Source organism: Amphiura filiformis, chromosome 5 (genome assembly GCF_039555335.1).
Source record: "Amphiura filiformis chromosome 5, Afil_fr2py, whole genome shotgun sequence".
Lineage (NCBI taxonomy): Eukaryota > Metazoa > Echinodermata > Ophiuroidea > Amphilepidida > Amphiuridae > Amphiura > Amphiura filiformis.
In genome coordinates this window covers 48715588-48741244 of record NC_092632.1, presented here as the reverse complement: position 1 = coordinate 48741244, position 25657 = coordinate 48715588, and the positions used below count along the sequence as shown (strand labels likewise).

At 34.4% G+C, this 25657-nt stretch overlaps 1 protein-coding gene across 2 annotated transcripts in view; it reads right to left on the bottom strand.

Moving 5' to 3' along the window:
* The window catches only part of LOC140153289 (alpha-1,6-mannosylglycoprotein 6-beta-N-acetylglucosaminyltransferase A-like), a 99571-nt gene that overhangs the window by 40477 nt on the left and 33437 nt on the right, over nt 1–25657 (bottom strand). For both annotated transcript variants that reach the window (XM_072175998.1, XM_072175999.1), the window contains exons 6-8: nt 17198–17275; nt 15563–15733; nt 7135–7304 (exon numbers count right to left, since the gene is read on the bottom strand). In XM_072175998.1, the coding sequence (XP_072032099.1) occupies nt 7135–7304; nt 15563–15733; nt 17198–17275 (419 nt within the window). The remainder of the gene's footprint in view (nt 1–7134; nt 7305–15562; nt 15734–17197; nt 17276–25657) is intronic.

Below are 25657 nucleotides of genomic sequence, written 5' to 3'. Positions count from 1 at the left end.
ACATGAGAGCACATCAGACATATCGATTGCATTCTGAATACGAAGAATGTCTTTCTGATATCAAATAATTTTTATTTTTGAAATTACAATTTAATACACATTTTATGGCAAATCATTAAAAATTGATATTTTTGATATTTAACAGTACTTGAAGTAAACTTTATAAATCTGATGATTTATACTTAAAGTGTATGTAGGTGGGATGAAAAGCCGACGATCAATGAAAATTTTGACCTTTCATTATTGAAGATATGGATTTTTCCCCAAAACACCAACAAAAATTAGGTCTTTTTGGGAAAAAATCCATATCTTCAATATGAAAGGTCAAAATTTTCAATTGACCGTCGGCTTTTCCTCCCTGCTACATACACTTTAAGAATATGTCATTAGATTTATATAATTTACTTTGAGGACTGTTATATATCAAAAAATTGAAAAATATCAAATTTTTATAATTTGTCATAAAATTTGTATTATATTGTGATTTTCAAAAATGAAAATTATTTGATATCAGAAAGACATGCTTCAGATTCAGAATGCAATTCGATAGGTCTGAGGTGCTCTCATGTCCCACAAAAATACTGTCGAAACATAATAAACGCTCATTTTAGATCCCTTAAACATATGGAATAAGATAATGCCAATACTTGTTTCAGGTATAGAAAAAACACTTCCATACATGTTTAGGGGTGCATTTTTATATCAATCCTTGTATGTGTTTCTAGGGTGCTTTTTGTAGGGTGCTTTTAGGGAGTTTCTAGTGCGCTTGTTTACCCCCTTGTCAATGTCAAGCCCCCCCCCGGCACAAGATGCATGTCACAAACATACAGAGAGGCAGACACACACTGGTTGATACAAAAACACACACTCAAAAATGCTGTGGCACCTTTCCATACTAAAGTCTGTTGATTTGAGGTCAAATAAATCAACAAAATGGATACATTTCTAGCACAATAACATGTATCAGCAAGCCTATCTTTTCCTAAATCCAGTTTAATAAAGCAGTGACCTGATATGGCTATTAAACCTCTACTCTCAGCCACTTCACTGTTACTACCGTATATTGCAACATCCTTTTGATAGCTCATCTTAAACATCTCCATGGCCTACTCAGACTTTGTAAGTGGAGAAAAAATAAATGGAACATGTTTACTTTGAATCACAAGAACCATTTTCACTCCACAAAAGTTAGACTGTCTAAACTCTAAGTATAGGATGTACAAAGAAAGGCAAATACATCATTGCTCTATAGGGCCAGCATGTAATTTAGGGTCCATAACACTAATGCATTCCCCTATACGTTTCTGTAAAATGGCAGCCATTCAAATGCAATTTTCTCAGCTAAAAGTGACAGGTTGCTTGAAATGTACATTTTCTTTAAAAAAATGTATTATGGTACATAAAGGGCACAATTCTGAGATACAATCCGTTGAATGGGATCAATGTTTTGTAATTGCCCCACCTGGAATCCACATTGCTATATTATTGAGTCAATTCATTTCTCTAGCTTCAACATTTTCTTATAATGACACAAAGAAGATCATTTCAACTCAAACAGTCCTGAAATAGGCCCTTATTTATGATCCGATAACATATATTATTATCCTCAATTTAACTAGGACAACTTTTACCAATTTCAACAGGTCTACTTGCTCTCGCATTGTTTGCTAGGTTATTTAGTGGTGTGTATTATTTAACATATAGCTTAGAGAGAAAACGCAATTTTGCATTTTTAGTCGTCAATCTCGTTTTTTAGTGCTTTTTTCGCCTTTAAAAGATTCATTTCTACCACGAAAATCTATTTCTGTCGCACATGGTTGCAGAATGAATTTGACCAGGGAATTCAACAACCATTACAACTGAATTAGCTTATGTTTGACCTGATTTTCCAGCCTGAATTTACCAAAACAGTCCATTTTCTGGTACATCCAAGCAACAACACAAGTAATATTCTTTATTTATATGCGGAAATGAAATTTAGGGTATGAAATTTGATGCAAACAATAAAATCCCTGTTTAGGGTGTGAAAACAGGCCCGTGTTACCTGTTTAGGGTATTGTTTTAGCCAAGGGTTAAATCCTTGTTTATGGTGCTTTTCAAAAGTTGATTATCGCGGATGGTGTACAGGACACAATGGGAGTGACACCCCAGGGCACCTACCGCGTGTCCACACCAAGCCTAGCACTACCCCGACCAGTTCCACCAAGCATTCACTTCTGGTTGGTGTAAACATCGGCTACCACTTCCAGTGTTTTGGGGACCTTTTTGAAATGTAATTTCTTAGTTCCAACCAAAAAAAAGTCAATATTACACCGGGTGACAGTTGTAGCAGCATTCACATTGCAACTTACGCCTGGCGGAGATTATACCTAGCTAGCTCCCGACTTTTGTCAGGAGTAAATCATCGGACATACAGCTGGCGGAACTTTCGCTGACCATCGTTCACACTGCCACTACTCCTGGCAGCGCCTACGGCTACTCCTAGCAACTTGCACCGACCAAGTTCCGCTGGGTGTATGTTAGACAATGTGAACATTGTCACATTGTCTAACAATTTTGTTTACTTGTTTGTTTGATTAATTGTTTATTTGCTTTGCTGTAGAATTCAGATACTGAACTCCCAGGTCAGCATCTTGTGGCTCTTGCAATATGTTTTTAAAATATGCAGGGAATGGTTTGTTTTAGTGTTTTTCCCCAGAACCACAAGACCTACCAAACTAATGATAGACAGATACCTCATTCAAAATTATTGCAAGAAATTTTATATCAATTTCGTAGAACTTGACAAAGCATGGTCACCGAGGTTTTTTTTAACCTGATTTGGAACTATATACAACTCCTGATACTGATAACAAATTATATAGGGCACTTTCCTCAAGCACAATTTCAAACAATCAACATTTGTAATACTTGACTCTTTTTTTGTAACCATACAATGTGAGATAGCAAGAACCGACCACTTCGCGGCAGAAATGAAAATGGAGATTTAAACACTAAGATAAACTGCTGTTTTTAGCTTTAAAATGACACCTTACTTGTTGAAATCAGATACAAGTAAAAATGTTTCATGAGGCAAAATAAGCTCAAATTTCTATTTGTTTTCTTTATATTTTCTCATCTTCTTTCATTGTTATCTGCCAATGAAGCCAGCCGCGAAGTGGTTGGTTTTGATGTGATGGGTCACATAACATCAGATGCATTACAGCATTTAAAACGCATGTAATATCAAGATCTGATTACCATGTGGATATGGGCGGTAAGAGTTCAATTAAAATTATTGATTTTTACATTGCAACAATTGGCAATTTAAGTGAGACTTTTTATATTGTTTATGATTTACTTGTTGACTGTGGAACCTAATGGCCTTGCAAGTTGCAACATTATCAACAGTTAAAACTGGATGTAACATACTCCTTGATATGTCATTATTTCAGGCAAGTTATGATTGAATTGGAGCATTTCAAAAATTTGACCCCAGTGCATGATATATTTTAAAACATTTGACCTACTTGACTTTATATAACTCCTGCACTAAGCACCATATAGACCTACGGACAATGGACTTAATTAGCCCTATTGCAAAAATTCTAGAATTTAGAATCTGCACTTTTTCCTGATTTTTGGAAAAAATTAAAAAACAACCAAAAAACAAACCCACAAAAAACACCCCACCACTAAACAAGTTTTCTGAAAATGGCCATCAGAAGTTATACCAAAGAGCCTGAAAATGCATCGCAAATCGGCTGCATCCCTCTGTACCCACCTTTCCTGTAAGAACCCACCCCAGTTAGCACCTGTTTCTTTGAATGTTTCATCCTGTTTTTGCCCAGACAAAACAGGAAAGCATTGTCACTATTTCACATTCAGTTTGGATTAATTCTAATTCAGTGCTTCCAATATTACATGTAACTGTCTTTCGCACTTTTAAGCATTGTATGCATCCAGCATGGCATAGTATATGATGCTGACCATGTAGGCAATGCTTGTTTAGCACACCATTAGTGGTCCGCATGAGCGTGACAAATTCCTGATTCCTGGCAGTTTTTATTCAGAGTCCATAGTGTGCAAATGATTAAACAGCCATGTTCAATCAAGAGTCCTGCAGCCTGGTCATACAGTATGGCCCAGAAACAATGTTACCCAATTTCAAAGATTGATTTCTCCAAGTTGAAAGGCTTTCAAATTGTTGTTGCATATTCTTAAAGTACATCTGTCTATAGCTAGTCCGCTTGCCTTCCACAAAGCAGTAAAATAATTTTTAATTTACTTCTTTTTCAGCCTTTTTTTTCACCAAACACTCTTAGAAAGATGATCTTTCAGAATATGCAACAAGTTCACAATTGAAACAGACTTTCCAACTGCGAAAAATTAACCTTTAAAATTGGGTAACCATTTAATTTAATGCTCAGGCACTAAGTGGGTTCTTGCCTGGTCTCTGACTGAATTGTTAAAAATATAAAATTAAAATAAGTAAATTTGTTTTTGGACCATCCTGTAGAGTGCAATCTCAGTGTTATTATTTAATTCTGATTAATGTTGCACTTACTTGTAGTTGTCTTATAATCATAAAAAGAAACAAGTCTTTGTAAGGTAAATTATCACAATTGGAAATTATTTGAAGCTGTTTCTGATAAATGTTGTACATTTATCATCATGACATCCTATTGATTCCAAAAATAGGTATAATTTATTTAGTTCGATGGCCAAAAATTACCAAATTTTATTATTGGTAATTTTTGGCCATTAAACTTTGCCTGTTTTTGTGCTTACATTTGATGTTTGGTTTATTGTGTCTGTTTATGTGCACAGTTTATGTTAATCACTTGTTCCAGTGCACTTTTGTATTCCCATTGATCCCAGTTGTTTTTGCTGGTTTAACACTTCTGTGGGCCTTGGAATTGGTAATTAATTTTTGGCAATCACATTTACCTACTTCTGTGCCTACATTAGTTGTTTTTTTGTCCCTCTCTGCGTACCGTCTAGTCTGTATTATACATTTTTCCCCAAATCAAGGAGGTATACCATTCCTCTTTTCTTTCTAGTTGTTTGTATATTCAAGGTATCCTCTTGTATCATTTATTGATCTTTGATGTGTTTTATGTTGGTAATACCTGAACATTTTAAAATATACAACTCCCCAGATACATCATCTTAGAAGATTCTTATCAAGTATCAATTGTCTTTATCACCGTCAATGCAATTCTTATTGTAACGAAAATGGATTTTCTCTCACTCTCTAAAATTGGTTATTTGACCTCATGTGAGGCTTATGGTCTTATTTTTGTATTGTGATATGTACCTATCTCTCTTGGACTAGTTATCATGATTTTTATAAACAAATTTATAAATTTTGATGAGTCTTTGATTTTGACGATCTGGTCATGCATTTTTCATAAGCTTATCAAGGAAAGTACGTGGAAAATCTGCCAGTGACTTCAAAATTAATGAAATAGGCTGAAGCCTATAATTTTCTGATTTTATTTATTGATTTTTATAACATAAGAGAATTTGATTTCTGATTGATCTAAATTGCTCAATTGCCAAACTGATAGACAAGCTAGCATCAGTTGAAAGCTCCCGCCACGAGTAATATTTTTAACCAGTGAAATTCGCTCAATAACAGAAGCTCACCATTTAGATGGCATTTCGTACGGTTGTCTTTTTGTCCAGTCGTTCCAGATTCCGGATTCTCAGTATTCAGCCCGCGGCCCAGCCGTGTTACATTATTAAGAACATAGCAGTTATCATGACTATCAGACGAGGAAAGTGAAACAAATATTTAATGTAAAAGTCACCTGCACTCTCCTCTTTTCACGCATTGAGAATATTCAATAGACTCCTTGCTGTGAATACACTAATTTTGTTTCATAAAGTACATCAATTGCCATGCATCATGTCAGTGTAACAAACTCTAACCCAGACTGAGTTGTTGCCTTGTAATTTATTTGAATTTGTATTTCTGCAATGTAAACTAGCAACCAAAGAATTTGACTGCAAGAAATCAGACTTGTTGCTCATGGAGAGAAAAATAGCACACCTCCTATTGATAGCTTTGTCACTCAACCCACAAACTTTAAGTGTGTATGTGTGTGATATGCATGTGATGCAGTGTGCAGACTAAGCGCTACAAACTGTTTTATGTGCAAGCTTAAAGATACCATTATTGTTCGATTTCGGTTCTTTGTCAAAAGATGTCCGGTATAAATTTTTAGTCTCCCAAAATTTAACAATTCTAGTAGAGTTATGTATATGGTTATACAGATTCCTAAGTTCCCAAATCAAATTCTTTTGATAGTGCTTATATTTCCATAGAACCATTCAAAGGACCACCGTGTGATAAACCAATCATTGCTACAATCATGGGGTGAAATGATCAAATATTCTTGTTGATGCTATCTGATTACACCTAAAAACACATGTAATGAGCACAGACCAATAATTTCATGATGGATATCAAACAATGCACAGTGAAATCTTTCTTCTGAGCAATCTCTGCACAATCAATGTTTTATGCCAAATTCCAGCAAAATGATATTGATTCAAAATGATATTCTAGAACATTCAGTGTCACAGAAAAGACAGACAGACACGCATACAGACAGATGCACAAGCATATCCACCCACACAACTTTCTTGTAAAACGTGCATAACAGAAATACACATGTGCGTATAAGTGTCAAAATGTACAGTTGAGGATGCTTATTGAAGTTCCTATTTATGTCCCCGCTTTGCCACAAAAATTCAAACTTGCATATGATAAAGAACTAAATTGAGTAAATTAAACATAACCTGCCTCCGCTTGATAATGCATATTAGCATCCTATCATACTGAAAACCCCTTGTCTTGTCTGGGTGTTATCCCAATGAGCTGATGTCACCGTTTTACATATGCACAGTACACGTACACCCCCACATACACACCCCCACGCCCACATTTTCTGCACAAATTGCGAACGATGTACATTGGAACTATACAAGTACAAAGGTGTGTATCTGCAAATTTCTGTCATTTTTGTGTGTATAACCTTACACACTAAACACAAATTAACACACACACACACACCCCATCCCCACTCCCAGATCATACCAATATTTGTCAATGTTAACTCTGGTTGGATGATCCTTTATACTTACGATTTGAGTCCTGATGATGACACAGACACTTTGAGATTATGTCCTAGTATATACAGTGATGCAATGATGTCACTCCATTGAACCAGCTCCCCTAGTGGACCACCAGAAAAGGCATTCTCTGCAATCTTGAATCCTGATTCCTTTGTTAACAGGCCAAGGTGAATTAAAATCTACAAGAAACAAAGTTACAGAAGTTACATTGAGTGTGATTTGCTTCTTTGATCCAGATCAAGTAACACAATCTAATTCATTCAAGCCACAGCTATCATGAGCTGAATTTCTTTCAGCCTGAGTAGATCAGATGATGCAGGTTTGAATGTTTTATATAAACCATTTCCATGCAAGAATGGCAATATATATATATCACATACATTAATCAGTTAGGCAGTATATATTTTCAACATGGCGTAATCATTAAAAAAAAATAGGGATGTCTGAAGATATGGGTAGTGAACAACACACATAGTAATATTCATGTGAAAGATTTTTTTTCCCCATTTTTGTGAAAAACTTTTTTTTTCATTTTCAGCCAATTTTATATTATGTTGACCTCAAATGACCATTGACCTCAGTATACTCCCTGGAACACCACCAATTGATGAAGATGAGGGTGTCCATAGTGCAGAGAGATATGACCCAAGTTTGATATAAAATTGGATTGATTGAGCCCATATCTATTGGTCAAACTACGAGTTTAAAAATATTGGACGAGACATAGTCAAGTCCAATATTTTAAACCTCATAGTGAGACCAATAAATATTGGTTGTAAAGCATCCAATTTTATCATTATTATGTTTTCACACACTTGGATCCATCAAAATATAACAATGGTTGCAATAGGATTTTAACTGTTCACATGACACCAAATTCAAAGCCTTCATAATTGTTGACGAACAAAACACAGATGCACAACTTGTGATGCCATAAGGTCTTTTCCTCTGGACAAGCTAAAAATGGGTTGACGGAACTATTATATTTAATGGCATGCTCTTACACATTGTTTTTATGCCTTTCAACCTGTTTCATTTGAAGTGCATTCTATTATCATCAATCACAGCCCTAATTTTAAGAATAATGTAGTAAATGTCAGCGCATAATAGTGATCTCAGACAACCTTGGGCAAATATTAAACTTAATGACAACTGGAAATGAACGTTGTCACAGATATATTGTTTTCATTATAAAAAGCCAGCTAAAATCGGAAACAAATTTTAAGTTCAAAATGGATTGTTAATGGATGGAAGATATCAATGTTTGATGATTCAATCCATTGAGATACTGTGATGGAGCCATGCAAAATTTCACAGATGGTCCAGGCCTTGAGATTGGTGTGCCAGTGACACATTTCGTGGTATATGTTACACATCTTGCTATTTGATACCAGCAATACACTACAGAATGGTATCATGAACAACATCAAATATTATGATATATACAAGCTGGTCAGAATATCGCTCATTCTACAAAATCCGGTGCCAATAGCCTTTTTTCCATTCTTTGGTCCACAAACACTTTGTCGAGCATTTAGGGCATCAAATATTTTTTTTAATGATAGGCGACTCAACGAGATCTACACGGACATATATAGTTTTCCATACTTTAAATGCTTTCTTCAGCCTGATTAACCCTTGCAAAGGCTCAAAAATCGCTAAAAATGCGTTTCCACTGCTCAAGTGTCACATCTAACCCTGAATATTTTCTTTGAATAAATGCGATTTCTTTACATATTTGTAGTTTTTTAATTAGATAACGCACCATCATATTGTTTATCAACATTATTTTTTAGTGATTAAAACGTCTTTGTGTAATTCTAAAATAAATTGCACTTTCCACCAAAACGCTGTGAGCTACGTTACCCCTTTTTAACACACGTTATTGGAAAGTAGTAAAACAGAGGTATCAATGTAATTTGCGTTTTTGAAAGGAAACACTCATAGGTTTTTTTAAATCACAAAAAAATTGTGATGCTGTAGCATTTTTGGCATAGAAATGTTGTAAACATTGAAATTTCGACCGACCATATTAAGATTGGTGAGCTACGTTACCAGGATTCTATAGTATGCACTTGTGACTTGTATTAGATGTACTTCCTAATAATATGTGAAAGCTACCAGTGGTCGAACCCCATTTATATTAGAATTAACCGACATAACGTTCTAACGTTCGCAAATCACATTAAAAACATTCAAAACCAGTGAACTATGTTACTGTGAGCTATGTTACACACTCATTTACGCATCTTCAAAACTTCTATGAAATGGTGAAATCTGTTTTACATTTCACTCAAGTGATCTTTAGTTTGCTTTTTATGACCTTGGATTGGGTAAAACCAGCCCATTTTGTAGTCGGTAACGTAGCTCACATTACATTGAGTTTTAGTGTTAAAAAACATCATGACTTTCTGAAAGAAAAATATGCAAGTGGTGTTGGCAATTTTTTACATCTGAAATAGTGATACATTTACTCTTAAAAAACACAAAAAGCAGGTCTTTTTGAACAACTTTTATTTGTCAATTTTTATAGTGGATTGGCACCGGATTTTGTAGAATGAGCGATATAGTGATGTTCCAGTGTCAGATAGATTGCACTGTTTATCACATAAAATAAATCACTAAAATAAAACAGTTTGTTACTGACCGACTCTACTTCTCATGTGGCATACCACCCTAGGCAGCCTTAGTTATTTTTATAGGAAAAACAATACAATATCTACTGAATAGCATTTAATGGAAATACCAAATATGACTGCTATCTACTGAAGATAGAATTTATTGGGAGTACCATATGACTGCTATCTGCTGAAGATAGGATTTATTGGGAGTACCATATGACTGCTATCTAGTATCTACTGAAGATAGCATTTATTTGGTGAACCATATATTTGCTATCTTCTGAAAATAGCATTTATCGGGAGTATCATATATATGACTGATAATAAGTGATATATACTGAAAATAGCATTTCTTGGGAATATATCACATGACTGCTATCTACTGAAGATATTGTAGCATTTATTGGGAGTATCACATGAATGCTATCTATAATTTGAAGATAGCTTTTCATGGGAAATTATCACAACTGCTATCTACTGAAGATAACATTTATTGGGAGTATCACATGACTTGTATCTACTGAAGATAGCATTTATTGGAAAATTATCACATGACTGCTATCTACTGAAGATAGCATTAATTGAGAGTATTCACATGACTACTATCTACTGAAGATAGCATTTAGCTGGCATATGATTGCTATAATATTATACTGAAAAGGGAAGCATTTAATGGGATTGTATGAAGATGCTATTTACTGCCAATAGTATTTAATCCTATATCCTATGACTATCTACTGAAGATAGCAATTAATAGTACTATACTATGATTGTTATCAACTGTAGATAGCTTTGAAGGGGAGTACCATATGACTGCTATCTACTGAAGATAGCATTTAACAGGAGTATCTTATGACTGCTATCTACTGAAGATAGCATTTAACAGGAGTATTCTATGACTGCTATCTACTGATGATAACATTAAATGGGAATATAGAATTGCTGCTATCTACTGAAGATATCATTTATCAGGAGAATACTATGACTGCTATCTACTGAAGATAGCATTTAACTGGAGTATTATGACTGCTATATTATACTGAAAAGGGAAGCATTTAATTGTAGTGCTGTGATGCTATTTACTGCAGATATTATTTAATGGGAGTGTCCCATGCCTGCTATCTACTGAAGATAGCATTAAATTGGTGTATCCTAAAATGCTAAAAATAACATTTCATGGGAGTATCAAATGGCTGCTACCTACTGAAGAACATTACATCTGACTATCCTAAAATGGTAAAAGAAGATATTGAAAAGTATTTTATTGAAAATGTTATATAACTGCTATCTACTGAAGATAACATAATTGTAGTATCGTGTGGCTGTTATTTACAGTAGTTTTAATAGGAGTATCCTTTGCTGATTGCTATCTATTGAAGAAGTGAAGATGGCATTTAAATGGGATCAACCTGCAACTGTTTTATTCTGTTTTTAATGAAATCTTTAAAAACCTATAAATGGGAAGGCAGCATTTTAATTGTAAGGCAACCTATATAATGAAGTTATATAAAGGGGGCACGGTGGCTCAGTGGTTACGGCCTTGGACTCATAATCTGAGAGCTTGCTTGATGTACATGGGTTCGAATCCCCGTTCCACCACCGTGTTGTGCCCTTGGGCAAGGTGCTTTGCCTCGCTTGCCTCACCCCACCCAGGTGCAATGGGAAGTTGTTAGGAGTTGTCACAGTCGTTGTTCTGATGAACCATGCGCCAATTGTAGGCTGCAAACGTGGTGCCGACATATTCTAATGACGGCAGAATAAATGTAAAGCGCTTTGAGGCTGTTTACGGCATGAAGCGCTATATAAATATCTACATTTATTTTATTTATTTATATAGTTGTTTGAATGGATATACCATAATTTCATTGTGAATAATGTATGTCTATTATTAGTATTAACTATATAGATAGCATTTTAAGTAGAGTTCACATGACAACTATTTACTGAAGATAGCATCTTCTCTAGGCATAAAATTTACTCTCTGAGGAAGAAATTTACATTTTACGTTCATTTGAAATTAAATATTTTATTTAACTTATATATGAATAAAATGTGTATAAAGAGTATAAAGAAAGTGATATATGTATGAAAATGGTTTTGTTAATTATAGTACATTGTGTATGTACATATCGTGCTGCCTATGAGTCTTTCATATAACATGTTATAGGCCCTCCAGCCACATAGCGGGAGTTCCATATTGAGCTGTTTTAAAATTGCATGTTTTCCTGCTCTTTTAAATAATGAGCTGGTCTCGCTAAGTATTTTAAACTTTTTATCGTATTTCTTGCTAAATTATTGGGTTTTTGTTTTCTTGCCAAATGTAATGCTATTTTTGTTGTTTTTATAATGTATTGTATTAAAGCGCTTTGTACATGAAAAGGCGCTTAATAAATGATGCTTATTATTATTATTATTACATTGCATTATTTGTTGGCCAAACAGATGTTGTTAATTGTTGCCTATGATATAACTCCAGCTGCTGATAAGCACTTTCAAATGTTTTTTTTTCACCTGAAAAAATTTGCAACATATGTGCAGAAAAGGCAAGCTTTTTATTGAATTATCATTTCATGGACTATGGTTTCTTTTAACATCAGTTACCATTATAGCTGTTGGAATATTGTGCTTAATAATTAATTCAGGGAATTCCATTAACTGATGAAATGTGACCTGCTCCCACAAAACCAGGCATAAGTCACATATTTTGAAAATTGAGTTTTTGATGTCATCATTTAGTATAGGTCGTCAGCTTTCATTTAATACCAAAATCATGTTTCTGGGACATGTGGTCCTCATTCTATGGTCTTTCAACGGGAAGGGGGGGGGGACGACAGATAAAGAAAAGGCAAATGCAAGAAAAATGGCTTCAAAGTTGTAAAATGACATGTTTAAGGACTTGGTTTGGCTCAGAAAATGCTAGATTTGGGTTGTTTACACGTAAAAGAATATTTTGTTTTCAGTGGTAGGTTAAAGTAAACATATTAAGGAATCAAAAAATAATAAAAATGCAAGGTTTTTCACCCCTTTCCCAACTCTGACTCGCCATATCTCGAAATGGCTGAGTGCAACTTATGGATGGCTTCGTCAGAGCGGGTCACAAATGCATTAGTTTGCTTGTTCAGTCGACCATGCAACATTCTAAAATGTAGTCATTAAATATTAACAAATGTGATATCTATTAATGAGTAACACAACCATGTCCATATCCATTCTCATGATACAGTATCCTGAGGTACGGAAGTACGTATGACAATGCAAAAACAGTATGCCTCGTGGTGGAGGCATAAAAATAATAATAATAGTAATAATAATGATGATCATTTGTAATAAGTTTGCGCTATTCCCAGACAATATTTCCAAATATCAAAAACATCCCAAAATGCCTTCCATTTCAAGTGAACAAAAAAACATATATAAATTTAACAAACAACTGTGGCTTTTGTTTTGACCCCTTTAGTCTAGCTCACAAAATCAATATATCACAGTAGGAGACAGACAACCTAGCCTAAACCAGGGTTGCTAAACGTGCAATTCAACAGCCCAATCGGGACGACTTTTGAAGATTTTCTCCATGACTGTTGACAATTTCCTGTCCCATAGAAACCAATGGTTAAAAAAAAAAAAAAGGGTTATTTTTCGACATTGGTGCCTCGACTTTCAGTAGTAGAGTCCTTTAGAAACCAATAGTTAAAGTGAAAATTGGGTGACTTTTTGATGATTTGACAATTCAGGCTACAAATTGTTGGCAATACTGGCCAAAGCTTACATTTCCTGCGATACTGTGAAAAATACAGCAGCAGTGAGCAAAACTAATGACAGCTCCTAGCTGTCAGGGCAAACTGTGCTCTAAGTAAATAGATTGGATGAAAACAACACAATTTATTTCTTGATGATTGAAATACTCGACAACACAAATTGGGAACATCAAATACTTGTTTTTGTTTAACAAAAATAATTCAAGATGACAACATCTCTCTGTGATCCATTAAAGCCATGAAATCATACATTATGTACGATTTCCAACAAATTTAAATTTTGTTATTCTTTACCCAAAATGTTGAAATAATATTACTAATAACTGCCGGGAAGGCTTTCTGGCCATTTTAAGCTTACATAACAAGGGAAAGTGAAAGAAACACCACTGGCTATTTTGGCCGTTTAACACAGAGTTCTATGGCGGACATAAAATCATAATTATGACTTTCTGTCAAAATTGTTCTGTTGACCTACACACGCAACAAATTTGGCTGATTCCATTTACGTGTAAGTTGGGACATGTGTAAACATTACAAATATGCCAAAAAATCAGGTTTGAAAAAAATAAACCAATTTCATATAATTATAAGATCGTACATTATGGCTTTAATTTCCTATTCAGTATTTTATCTACAGGGACTAGAAAATGAGAGAATGTGATATTTGAACTTCCCAATAATGCTTAACTATAAATGTATAAAAACATCCATCAATGTACAAAAAAAAGTAAAACAATACAAATCCATTAATGTACAAAAAAAAGTAAAACTAGATTTAGGCAATACAAATCAAGGTTTGTAAATACAAAAAATGGAATGTGAACAATCCAATCCAACAAAACTCAGAATCAATTTATTTTGGTGACAGGCTTCCATGAAAGGTAGAAAACTCCAAATGAAAAATAAATCCAATCACTCACCCACCATACAAGATAATTCAGTAAATGGAAGCATATTTATTGGAAGAGAAATGTTTGAAAACTAGGGCACATAGTGAACTGCACTTGTAATTTTAGCTAATGAATCGTATGTGAAATGCTCACATAAGATTCATTTCAAAATACCCACTCAGGGACATGCAGAATGGCTGTATGATTGAATTAAAACTATAGTCCAAGGATACACCCATTCATACCCTCAACATACCAACTCTTTAATAGATATTGGTGCCCCTGATTATTGCCTCATATAGTATTCATCATGCTTCTTGTTACCATTATTCATACTACTTAATTAAAAAAATCTAAGAGCAATTTATTATGCAACTTTGTGTGTATGATTCAGTATCTTGTTTCTTGTGTATCTAACACTTTAAAATGAAGTGAACATTACCAATAGGCTATTTACCAGTTAAAATCTATGGAGTCACCCATTCAGGTAACCCCATTTAAAATTTACACTCCCTGTGTGGCAAATTAAGGTCATGTCTTGCATGGTGTTTTATGGCTTTCAACTGGAATATCCCAATAGGCTGGGCCCAACAATTTGCCTGCTAACCCATCAAATTACATACAAAAAAGTTCAATTTCACCCCCACCTACAAAAAAATCACATATTGTGACAAATTGTACAAATACAACATAAGGATGTTTATGTTCTTACACTAAAAATGTACCATTAAAAAACAAACACCATATTGTGTGAGTGAATATTTACATATTTTATGAATATTAATGAACATTTCTTCATATCTCAATGCCTACAACCGATCTTTCCTTTTTGTTGAAGTAGTTGCATTTGTGATTCACTTCACAAAAACCAATATTGCTTAACCCCATGATTACTGCTCTTTCTCACAGGGCCGCTGATTGGTTAATTAAATGACATAATCATAAGAGTAACCAATCAAAGTACAGCTTTTAAGCCCAGCCTACTGACTATTCTACCATACCTCTGATTGGTTCAGAATATGATACATCCCTCTTTGTAACCAATCAACACTTTGTTTTCATGGGGTTAATTCAAGCAGTAATCCACAAACCCAGTTCTGTATTAGAGCATGAAAAATAATGTCAACAAATTTTACAATTGCTATGGGCAATTAATCTGACCAGTACTTACTTTTTTCTGAATTCTATTTGTCATGTTATATTTAGCTTGTAATTGCTGTGCAGCAGGCATCCATTTTTTATCCCACATTCGGCTGATTCTTAGTTTCATCCATTCAAATTTTTCTGGATTTTCTTCTGAGAGGAGGTGAAACAGCCCTTCCTTGTCAGTTTGAATGGTAGCCTGTAATAAAGACAAAGCAACATTAATTAGAATTACTATCTATCTATTGTACAATTCCAATGAGATATTAATTGTTTTAATATCACATTGTTGTGCTTATCCGGTTGCTAGGCAAGAAAACCCAAAAATGTTCTTAAAAACTTTATTCAAAACGTTTTAATAACATTTAAATGTCCGGTTATATGAAGATCATGAATGTGTTTTAAAAACGTTATTGTAAAATGTTTTGGGCAAATTTGCATGATATTTTGTCAACAGTTTTATAACATTCTGTTAGAATGTTTTGCATCATGTTTTCAAAAATGTTTTATGAATGTTATTAAAATGTTTTTATACCCTTTATATAACCCAACATTTAAACCTGTTCTGTAAAATGTTGTGTGTTTGCTGGGAGGTAAGTTTAAATTTTATTTTATTGCATATCAAAAGCCTGATATAAAAAAAAAGTATAGTAATACTAACAACAACAATAACAATAATAACAATAACAATAACAATAATAATAATAAACAATAATAATAATATTATTATTGAATTGCAATATTGCAAAATTACAAAATATCATACTTGTCTGCAACTTGTACAGTATTTTTTAGCTCATGCAATATGATATTGTATATGGATCACCCTCAAAGCCATCCAATATATTTATAGATATTGTCATTCACAGCCCTGTCCAACAACTAATTTGTAATCCACATCATGAGTTATTGAAATGCTCTCTCCAAACATGCATTTTCAAGTACTGATATATGCAGAATATTGCTTATGAAAGGTATGGAAATGAGAATATAAGTACTTCCGACTTCCGTATAAAACCAAACATTAAGCACATGAAAGAAAATAATTATTGTGTGATAAGCTCGCAAGACACAACACACCTAAAACTTATACTAGTTGCAGATACTGAATATTCTTTTACTTGTAATAAAAACATTGTTTCAACATTGCTTCCTACTAAATGATACATTACCTTTCCCTATATCCTCCCAATGATATAGTGGCACTACCATATAAACAAAAATTCTTACATACATTGAGTATTATCTCATACAGCTATCTACTGAAGATAGCATTTCTTCAAAAAAAAAGTATTATCCTGGTACCGATCATGTACTGAAGATAGCAATCTTAGACTTCATCTTGCCAAACAGAACTTGATAATATCACTTATATTACATTGCCATGCCTATATATCTTGTTACGTGCTGATTTATTATAGGATAGCAAATAAGTGCAAACAAAATAGAGTAATACAAAATGAAAAAAGTGAACTTATATGTGACATGATATGATCCATTGAGGCCATCGTCAGACATTTTCTAATAGGTAGGAGTGATAAACACAGCAACAAGAACAGAAACAGGATGTTTGACGGTATGGTCAACAATGTTACAACAATTATCACAAATGCCATTTTGGGCCTTCAGAGGACAAGAATATATGTCACATAATCACACTAACCTTTGTAGCATCATTTTTAGCTAGAAGTTTAGTCTCTTCATTTTCTCTGCCTGGAAGCTTTGGACACCAGCGCTCAACCTGTGTAACATTGAAAAAAAGAAGATGAAATAAACAAAAATTACAAGAAACATTTAGTAAATGCCTCACTTGACAATGTCAACAAACCTAAACAGCAATATGCTGCTAGTTGGCTGCAAAATTGGTAAAAAACACCCATAAATGTTGACATTTATACAGCACCTTTCACATGTGTATCAGAGTGCTTTGCATTTATTCCGCTGCCGTTAGAATATGTCACCTGCTATACAATGCCCAAGGCAAGCTCATACTTTTGGGCAGCGCTCAATGGACAATGTTTATAACAGCCCCCATTTCACCCCTGGGTAGAGAGAGACAAGTGAGGTAAAGCGTTTTCAAGTGCACAACACGATGGCACGGCCGAAGCTCAAACTCACAACCCTCCGATTACAAGGTAGAGCCCGTACCACTGCACCACCATGCCCCCAAGTGGTAGCACTTGGCTTTAAAGCAAAACTGTAACATTTACTGTCAAAAAGTCATTATGACACATTTCAAAATTATGATTTTTTACACGATTGTAATGTACTGAGATAACCTGCAAAAATCAAGGCATTGCATGCTGTATTTAGGACAAAGCCACAGAACTCAAAGATTTTTAAATCTTGAGTTCTGTGGCTTTGTCCTAAAATACAGCATTCTATTACCCCCACGACCCATTATTCAAAATCGCGCACTGTGATTTGTTGAAACGCGTCACGTGACAGACCATTAATTAGCAATAAAGTGTCAAGGGCAACGAACTTAATGTTCTTCTATCATCACAGCGCACAGCAGAGCGCACAGCACACCTGCTTATGTAGGGGAGAATGGAATGTCAGGGGTGTGTTATTGTATGTGCATACCTGCTTATAGGGAGAATGGAATGTTAGGTTGTGTTATTGGAATGTGCATACGCGTATGCGCTCCTTGAGGTAACCAACTTGAAATATTTGGGCAAAAAAATTGATATTTTCTCTTTAAATCACACTATTTTGTGGTAATAGAATAGAAATAAAGGGTGCAGCATTATCCTTTACATAAATAATGTGTCCTCGGCAGTAAAAGCGTTTAAATAATGGGTTCGGCTGCGCCTCACCCATTATTTACGTTTTACTGCCTCGACACATTATTTTCGTAAAGGATCATGCATTACCCTTTATTTCTAAAATTCATACAATTATTAAAATATTACTAGAATTGTGTATGGCTGAAATGTTTTGTGTGTTTTTTGTTTACAGGATGTTATAACACATTGAGCCAATTTACCCCTAAACTAATGGCGGTTTTCATTGTTTTACCTCATTTATTTGACTCAAAATTAAAAGGCATATATATCTGACAGTGAGAACTAAATTTTTAGAGTGAAAAGAGACTTTCAGAGATCCGCTGAGGATATAAAAAAATCTGTAAACTTTTCTTAAGTCCTGAAATCACGAAAATACCCTTAAAACCCTTTTCTCTTCTTCAGTAATGTCGACCGAAAGGTTACGTCCGTCTCTGGGATCACTTCTCCCATTGGGTTTCCATTGAATTCCTTAAGCCTAGGCATAGAGAATTGAAAATTTATATCCCTTGACAAGAAAATGCAGTGCCTAGCTTATTCATTGTAGGGGTTAGGCCGAGTATTAAAATAAAAGCAGGTTTTTCATCCGGGTTTTCAAAACAAACAAAAAAGAGGAGGAGGGGCTTTTTGCTTTTTTATTTATCCCTATATTTTGCTATACAATATTGACTGAAAAAAGGAGGCGGCCTTTTTATTTTATTGTAGGTAGGCCCATCTAATGCTCACAAAACTTTCAAAAAGTGTTTCTTTCATATTAGGATGGCTATATAAAGCATCTCAATGTACTAGACATCTTTCAAAAAATGTTATTTAACTCAATTTCAAAAAATAAAAATAAAATGAAGCAACCTCAAAAAAGGAAGTGGGAGAGGATGAGAAACATGTTTTTTTTTTTTATCTCCGCCTTACTATATCAGTAAATATTCAAAAAGTGCAACAAAAACAATAGGCCTATGTGTGGGGAGTAGTGTAGTTCTAGGGATTGATGGTCCCTTATGTAAACATAACTGTGCTACAATGTCATCTTGGTACTCTGTTACATTCTCTCACACAACTTAATAATTTAGTTAGAATTGAATTGTTTCCTTATATAACAAAATAGTTATGAAAGCAGTCAACCATCCAGGTAATTTGTCAAAGATGATATTTATATGATAAAGATCAATATTTATTAATAAACTTGGCATAATAGATTAGGTCAACATCCTGTTGCATTGATTCTGAAGTTTGCTGAATAATGTATGAATCCATACATTCATAATACTCCCTAGTCCAGAAAAATACACCACTTTGGATTAAAATTGTGTTTCTATTTTGCAAAATGAAACACAATTAAGTCCTAGTCCTTCTAACTGGCAATGAAAGTCAAATTGTAATATTTGACAAAATTTTGGAAATAAAGGCCAAAAACATGCATTTTTTTAGAGTGTGTGACAATCAAGACCAAAGACTCAACCAATTTCAAGTTTTTCATTATAATTTTGGGAAAACACATTTTCTAATCTTTTTTATAACCAATTATCAAAAATAACATAAAATCTTAAAATTATGAGTTAACTCTTAGCCTATACTCCAGATTTTGAATGCAAATGCCAAGTCAAACTTTGTCCCCTTAAATTGCAAAAATATCATAATTTGACTTTCATTGTCAGTTGGAACTAACCTGTTGGAGAATATTTTTTTTAAATTCCAAAACCAAAAAATTAGTCCTGTATTTTTCTGGAATTAGGCCTGACATATATAAAGTTATACAAATTTGTAATAAAAATGGAGACCCATGCAAGATTTCATTACTTTGTTAATATTTTGTAAGAAAATGTCATTCAATATTGAGGATCTATTGGCATGCAGCATAAACCAGGCGGCGAGTGGCATGATAGAGCCGGCAACTTGTGAAACCGCCCGGCCGTATGGCATTTTCCATATACTCAGTTAGTTTTGTGGGGTTCATTATTGAACCCCAACGGTTTTAGCTTGTATTTATATTATTTATTAACATAGGCCTATTTGCTTGTGATATTTCAAGCGTTTTAAAATTTCAAAATAATCCCATTCAATTACACGGTTGACGATGAAAATTTACTGAATTTAGAGAATGCACGGCGACCACCACCTGGCATAAACAGACATGGTCCCTTCCTGCCAACACAAGAATGTTCTATGTTGCATATAATATACATTGTGGGATTTACGCTTGAAAATGTCACAATGTTATTAGCAATTAATTTGTCTGCTATTTATAAATTTTATTCAAATAAAATATTTATATTGTTTAATGAATAGGGATTTTACTGATGCGTTATATTGCATCTTCACCATCTACTGACTACTGATTGTATGCAGTGAAAACAAAATTGTCAATTATTATTGTTATTAGAAATGCATTATTAAAGCAAATGTACGATCTTATAATATGAAATTGGTTAATTTTTTTCAAACCAGATTTTTTGGCATATTGTAATGTCCCAACTTGTCCTGACCAGTTTTGAACCAGGGGAGGGGGTACTCCATATACCTTGTACTAATACAGGTAAGTGCCACCCTCAACACCCCCTTTCCAAGCTCTTTTTCCATTCCAGAGACATCCCCCATCAATTTTGTTTCCATTTCAGAGACCCTCATTTGAAGTTCTCAAAGCTTTTTGGCTAAGCTTCAAATTTAAGTTCCACACACTTATTTTTGAGAACTTTTTGCCAAACGGGAATGAACACAGAGCTCTCCATTTTTAGTTTCATTCAGAAATCCCATTTTATGTCCCCAAACTCAGGTCCGGAGCCAGCATTTTGGAAATCTGGACAGAACTTGCCTACCAAACATTATTTGAGTACCCCCTTTATCTTCTCATGTCTACTTTTGAAATTCTAACTATTATCTTTTCAAATGCATATCGTCAGCCTAATACGCTAATTGCCCAAGACATTTTTTGTAATTTTGAGAACGAAGTACAAAATATGGTTCAAGCATGCATTTAAACATATTTATTCACCAATCTTTGCACAAGAACAAATGATAATGATACAAATGAAAGGGAATAATCCGAAATAATTAGGCACTGATTACGTAACTGATGCATGCTTGAACTACATTTTGTTCTTTGTTCTCAAAATTATAAAAAATAACTTAGGCAATTAGCATAGCAGGCTGACGATATGGTTTAGTGGAATAAAGTTGCATCGTGCCAAATGAAGTATCAAAGTGCACATAACAAACTTCTCCATCAATTACTTAACTTTATAATTTAGATTTAGTGTCTTTAAGAAATTGCATTTGTTTTAAGTGTATGGATACTTCCTGGCGCGTCAACGGAGGGAAGTAGTCAAATCATCCAACATCGAGTAGTTTTTACTACTTCCCCACATACGCCTAATTGCATAGGCGCGGGGAAGTAGTCAAAATACCTTACTCGGATGCTGGAGTTATAAACCAATCTGGATTACATAATAATGAAGTATAGTAGTTAAAATGTCAAATTGACAAATGTCCCTCATGGAAGAAGCAATATTTAATATTTTTTTGGATTTTTAAAAACTGAAGGTTTAAAAAAATATTTAAAGATTAAAAAAATATATCGACCAATGGAACGGCCATCCTGATTTTTCCCATTTAAGGGCAACACACTTTTTTTTGCCTTATTAAAGTTCTGCTTATCACAACAGAAACATATGGTAACTATTGCATTTCAATTCGGCATTCAAGCATATACATGTACATGCTTACCAAGTCACAAAGTCATCAACATGATCAATGTGTATGGTGTATGGAGGCATACAAAATGTAGTAGGCATTATGACTGCATCCCGAGGGACTACATTGTTGAGTTTCAAATTGTCTAACCTGATGTGCTCAGTATGAGACTAGCAATTTCATGTAGGGTGTGTAGTATTAGGCGGGGGGGAAGTTTGTGGTTCTTGCCCTCCGCCTCAATTTCTGGCCGCCTCCTTTCCTTGAGCACTGTTGAAAAGGACTGAAAACTACTAACTAGTAACAAGACTAATTTTACATTGAAAAAAAACCAAGAACAAAAACCTCCCTCCCTCATCAATTCATGAAAATATTCTTGATGAGAACAAAAATATTAATATTATAATGTCTGTACAGAGGCATCAGAAGGATTAAAAAAAAAAAACTTTTTAGAGGGTTGGTGCCTCCATGTAAAAATCAGATTGCATGTGTCAATTTTGCACCTCTACTTCTGAGCTCTTCTGCCGCCTATCCCTGTTTAACTCTATCCTCTTGCACCACATCCCCTCATCATACTCTCTCTCCCTCTTTACATTTTATGCAACTCTCGTTATCTTTATCCCCAAAATATAAAATAGTAATGGCAAGGAAACATAAATGATTATTGAATATCCACTTGTGTATGATTCAAAGATTCAACACAAAAAGCAGTGATTTGACATGAAATAGTTCACACCCTAAAATACATAAAAAAACCTGCATGTTGCTGAACCACCTACTTTATCACAGCTTGTTTTTATCCAAAATGTCATTCTGAGCCATTTCTTTGCGATTCTGAGCCATTTCTTTGCGACATTATCATGCTATATTTGGAAAGTAATTTACTGCCGATTCATTAGCAATCATTTCACAAACTCACATTGATACATTCAAAATGCACATGCATTTTTTTTCCACCAATTTATGACGTCTGTAATTATAAAGTGAAAAACATGCTAGTGCCAGCCTTTACCTCTTTATTATTACTACTAGAGTATTAGTTTTAATGTTTCAGAAGCACAGCACTATTTTGATTTCCTTGATGATTCTGCACAAGACAGCCTGAAACCTCTTCTGGCTGAAAAAGTCCCACTGGTTAATGCCATTAAATACATTAAAGACATGTCTTTTAACAATATAGGCTACAATGCTACACAAACAGTCCTTTTAGTAGGATATTAGAGCACTTTTTGAATACATTGACACCATTAAACTAGGCCCTATAGTTTAGCTAACCTGCTAAGCTGAATCCTTTTAAATTTTACCTCTAGTGATCGCTAGAGGCAGGCCCATAACCATTTTTTTTTGTGGGGTGGGGTGGGCCTTTTGTGAAATTGTCCTCACAAAAAGACCTGATTTTCAACATTTTACTTCAAAAAATTGGACCTTTTTATTCGGATTTACCACTGGGGGATGCATTGTACCCCTGCAACCCCCTGACTATGGCTTTGGCTAGAGGTCACAAAAGTTTCATACAGGAGTAAAAATGTTGTTGAAAGCTACACCAAATTATTTGTCTGATCACACAGATTCAAAAAGGAATAGTTATCTACGACCTGTCATTACATACACATTTATTCTACAAAGAAACTCATTTTTGGGTCAAAACAACAGTTTTTTTTGTCAAATCCAAAATGATTCCACATCTTAAAATACACTTTGGACCAAGAACTTCATGTGTGAAAGTAAAAACTCATGCTTTTATCACCAAGTGTACCAAATTTGGGAGATTAGCAGCTCTGTTAAATCCTGTGAAAGTTTATCAGTACTGTACTAAGCTTGCATTGACCAGAATTAGTATCATTGCAGCTATGCCTAATTTATGTATATATTATGAAAGTAAATTATCAACATATGTATATAAGGAACAAGAATGAAACAAAATGTATTTAGTATGGGTACTGACACCCTCTTCCTGTGAAAGATACAGCTTGATACAATAATTGTATTTTTCTTTCAATTTCACATTGACTATTCTCTACAGTCTGTTTAGTCTGAAGTACAAAGTACCGACGCGGACGCACACATTGTGCCGACTTTGAAGGCACATATACCTGCAGCAGAGACGCAGCACTGCGCACTGTTTACTTTACGCGCGTTATGTTCACTAAAACAAATAATAATATCTATTTTTGTCTAAAATAATGTTTCCTTTATTTGGTATCCACTGGTATAAAAACATGAACTATATATTGTAAATAAGCTTAAATACAATTGGTTAACCCTTGTCCTAAATTTTGTTCAGTTTATATAAGGCAGAAAAGACTCATAACACTGTGTATTGATATAGAATGGCATGCACGCAGTTTAGCACAATGCTTATTCTAGTTGTGCGTTGCGTAATGCGTGACTGGCGCATGCTTATGTGAATTTTCGCGAGTGTGAGTTGCGACTTTATTGATGCGTGCACTGCAGTAAAAAAAGCCGAATAACTTACGCCTTATATAACTTAGTCGAACAAACTTTCGGAGAGGGGTATACAACAACCTGCCTTTGTAGTGTAATAATATTTGTGTATTCATGTTATTGGTAAATTTTATTTTACAAGTCCAGTCATTTACACATTTTAGATGTTTCATCTCATGATTGTAAGATGTCGTCAGCAATGTGCCTATCTAGCAACACTCCCACTCTCATCCACAGGGTGTACTGTTCCTTGCAGTAGCTGATCGCATGAAACATCTAAAACGTGAGTATAAATTACTGGACTTGTACAACAAACTTTACCGATAGTGTGATATCCGACACTCCCCTGATAAACTTATACAAGGAGTGTGTATGTGTTCTTATAAGTTGTGATCAATGGAATCAAATATTAATGACTTGAACAGAAACAAACTGTTATACCATGATATTGAATTAGTGTTCAGTTATCATTTATTATGCTAGTATATATAATATTATACTAAATTTATAGTCAATCAAAACAAATGAAATAGTGCACGATACTATTTGATAGTAGAGCATGTACACAAACGACGTAATAATTTTATTACAGCACAATTTTATTACTCGAGTTTCACGCCCCAACGGCGATCATCAGATAAAATTGCTGCTGAATTCTGAACTGAAATAAAAGGAATTCAATAGTTCAATACTTTCTTGATTAATTAATAAAGGGAACAAAATTACAACCAACTTCATTGAAATCACAAAATATATAATTGCTATATGTGACTGGTACATGATTGGTATGATTTTAAAGATTTGAAGTATTAGATTTCAAATATGTTATATCTCATAAAGTCATTTTGTTAACCCTGTGCTCTTATGTTGGAGCGGGTCACAAAATTTCTCAACAAAGTCAATGTTTTCATTTCAATGTCAATGGTCAATGTTTTATTGAACATGGCAACAGCTTAGTATAGACCAGACCTTCTCAACTGGCGGCGCGCGCGCCACTTGTGGCACTTGGAGTCAGTCGAAGTGGCGCACGGTCATTTTAATAATTTTTTTCACATAAATCTTGAACAAAAAAGGGTGAAAATACCCAATCTGGGCCTTGAAAAAACCTTAAAGTCCATGAGCTTCCAGGGGCGCTGCCCCCTGGACACCCATAGAGCACCACTGCACCTTTACCGCTATGCATACACGCTACATCGCAGAGTCCTTCCTTG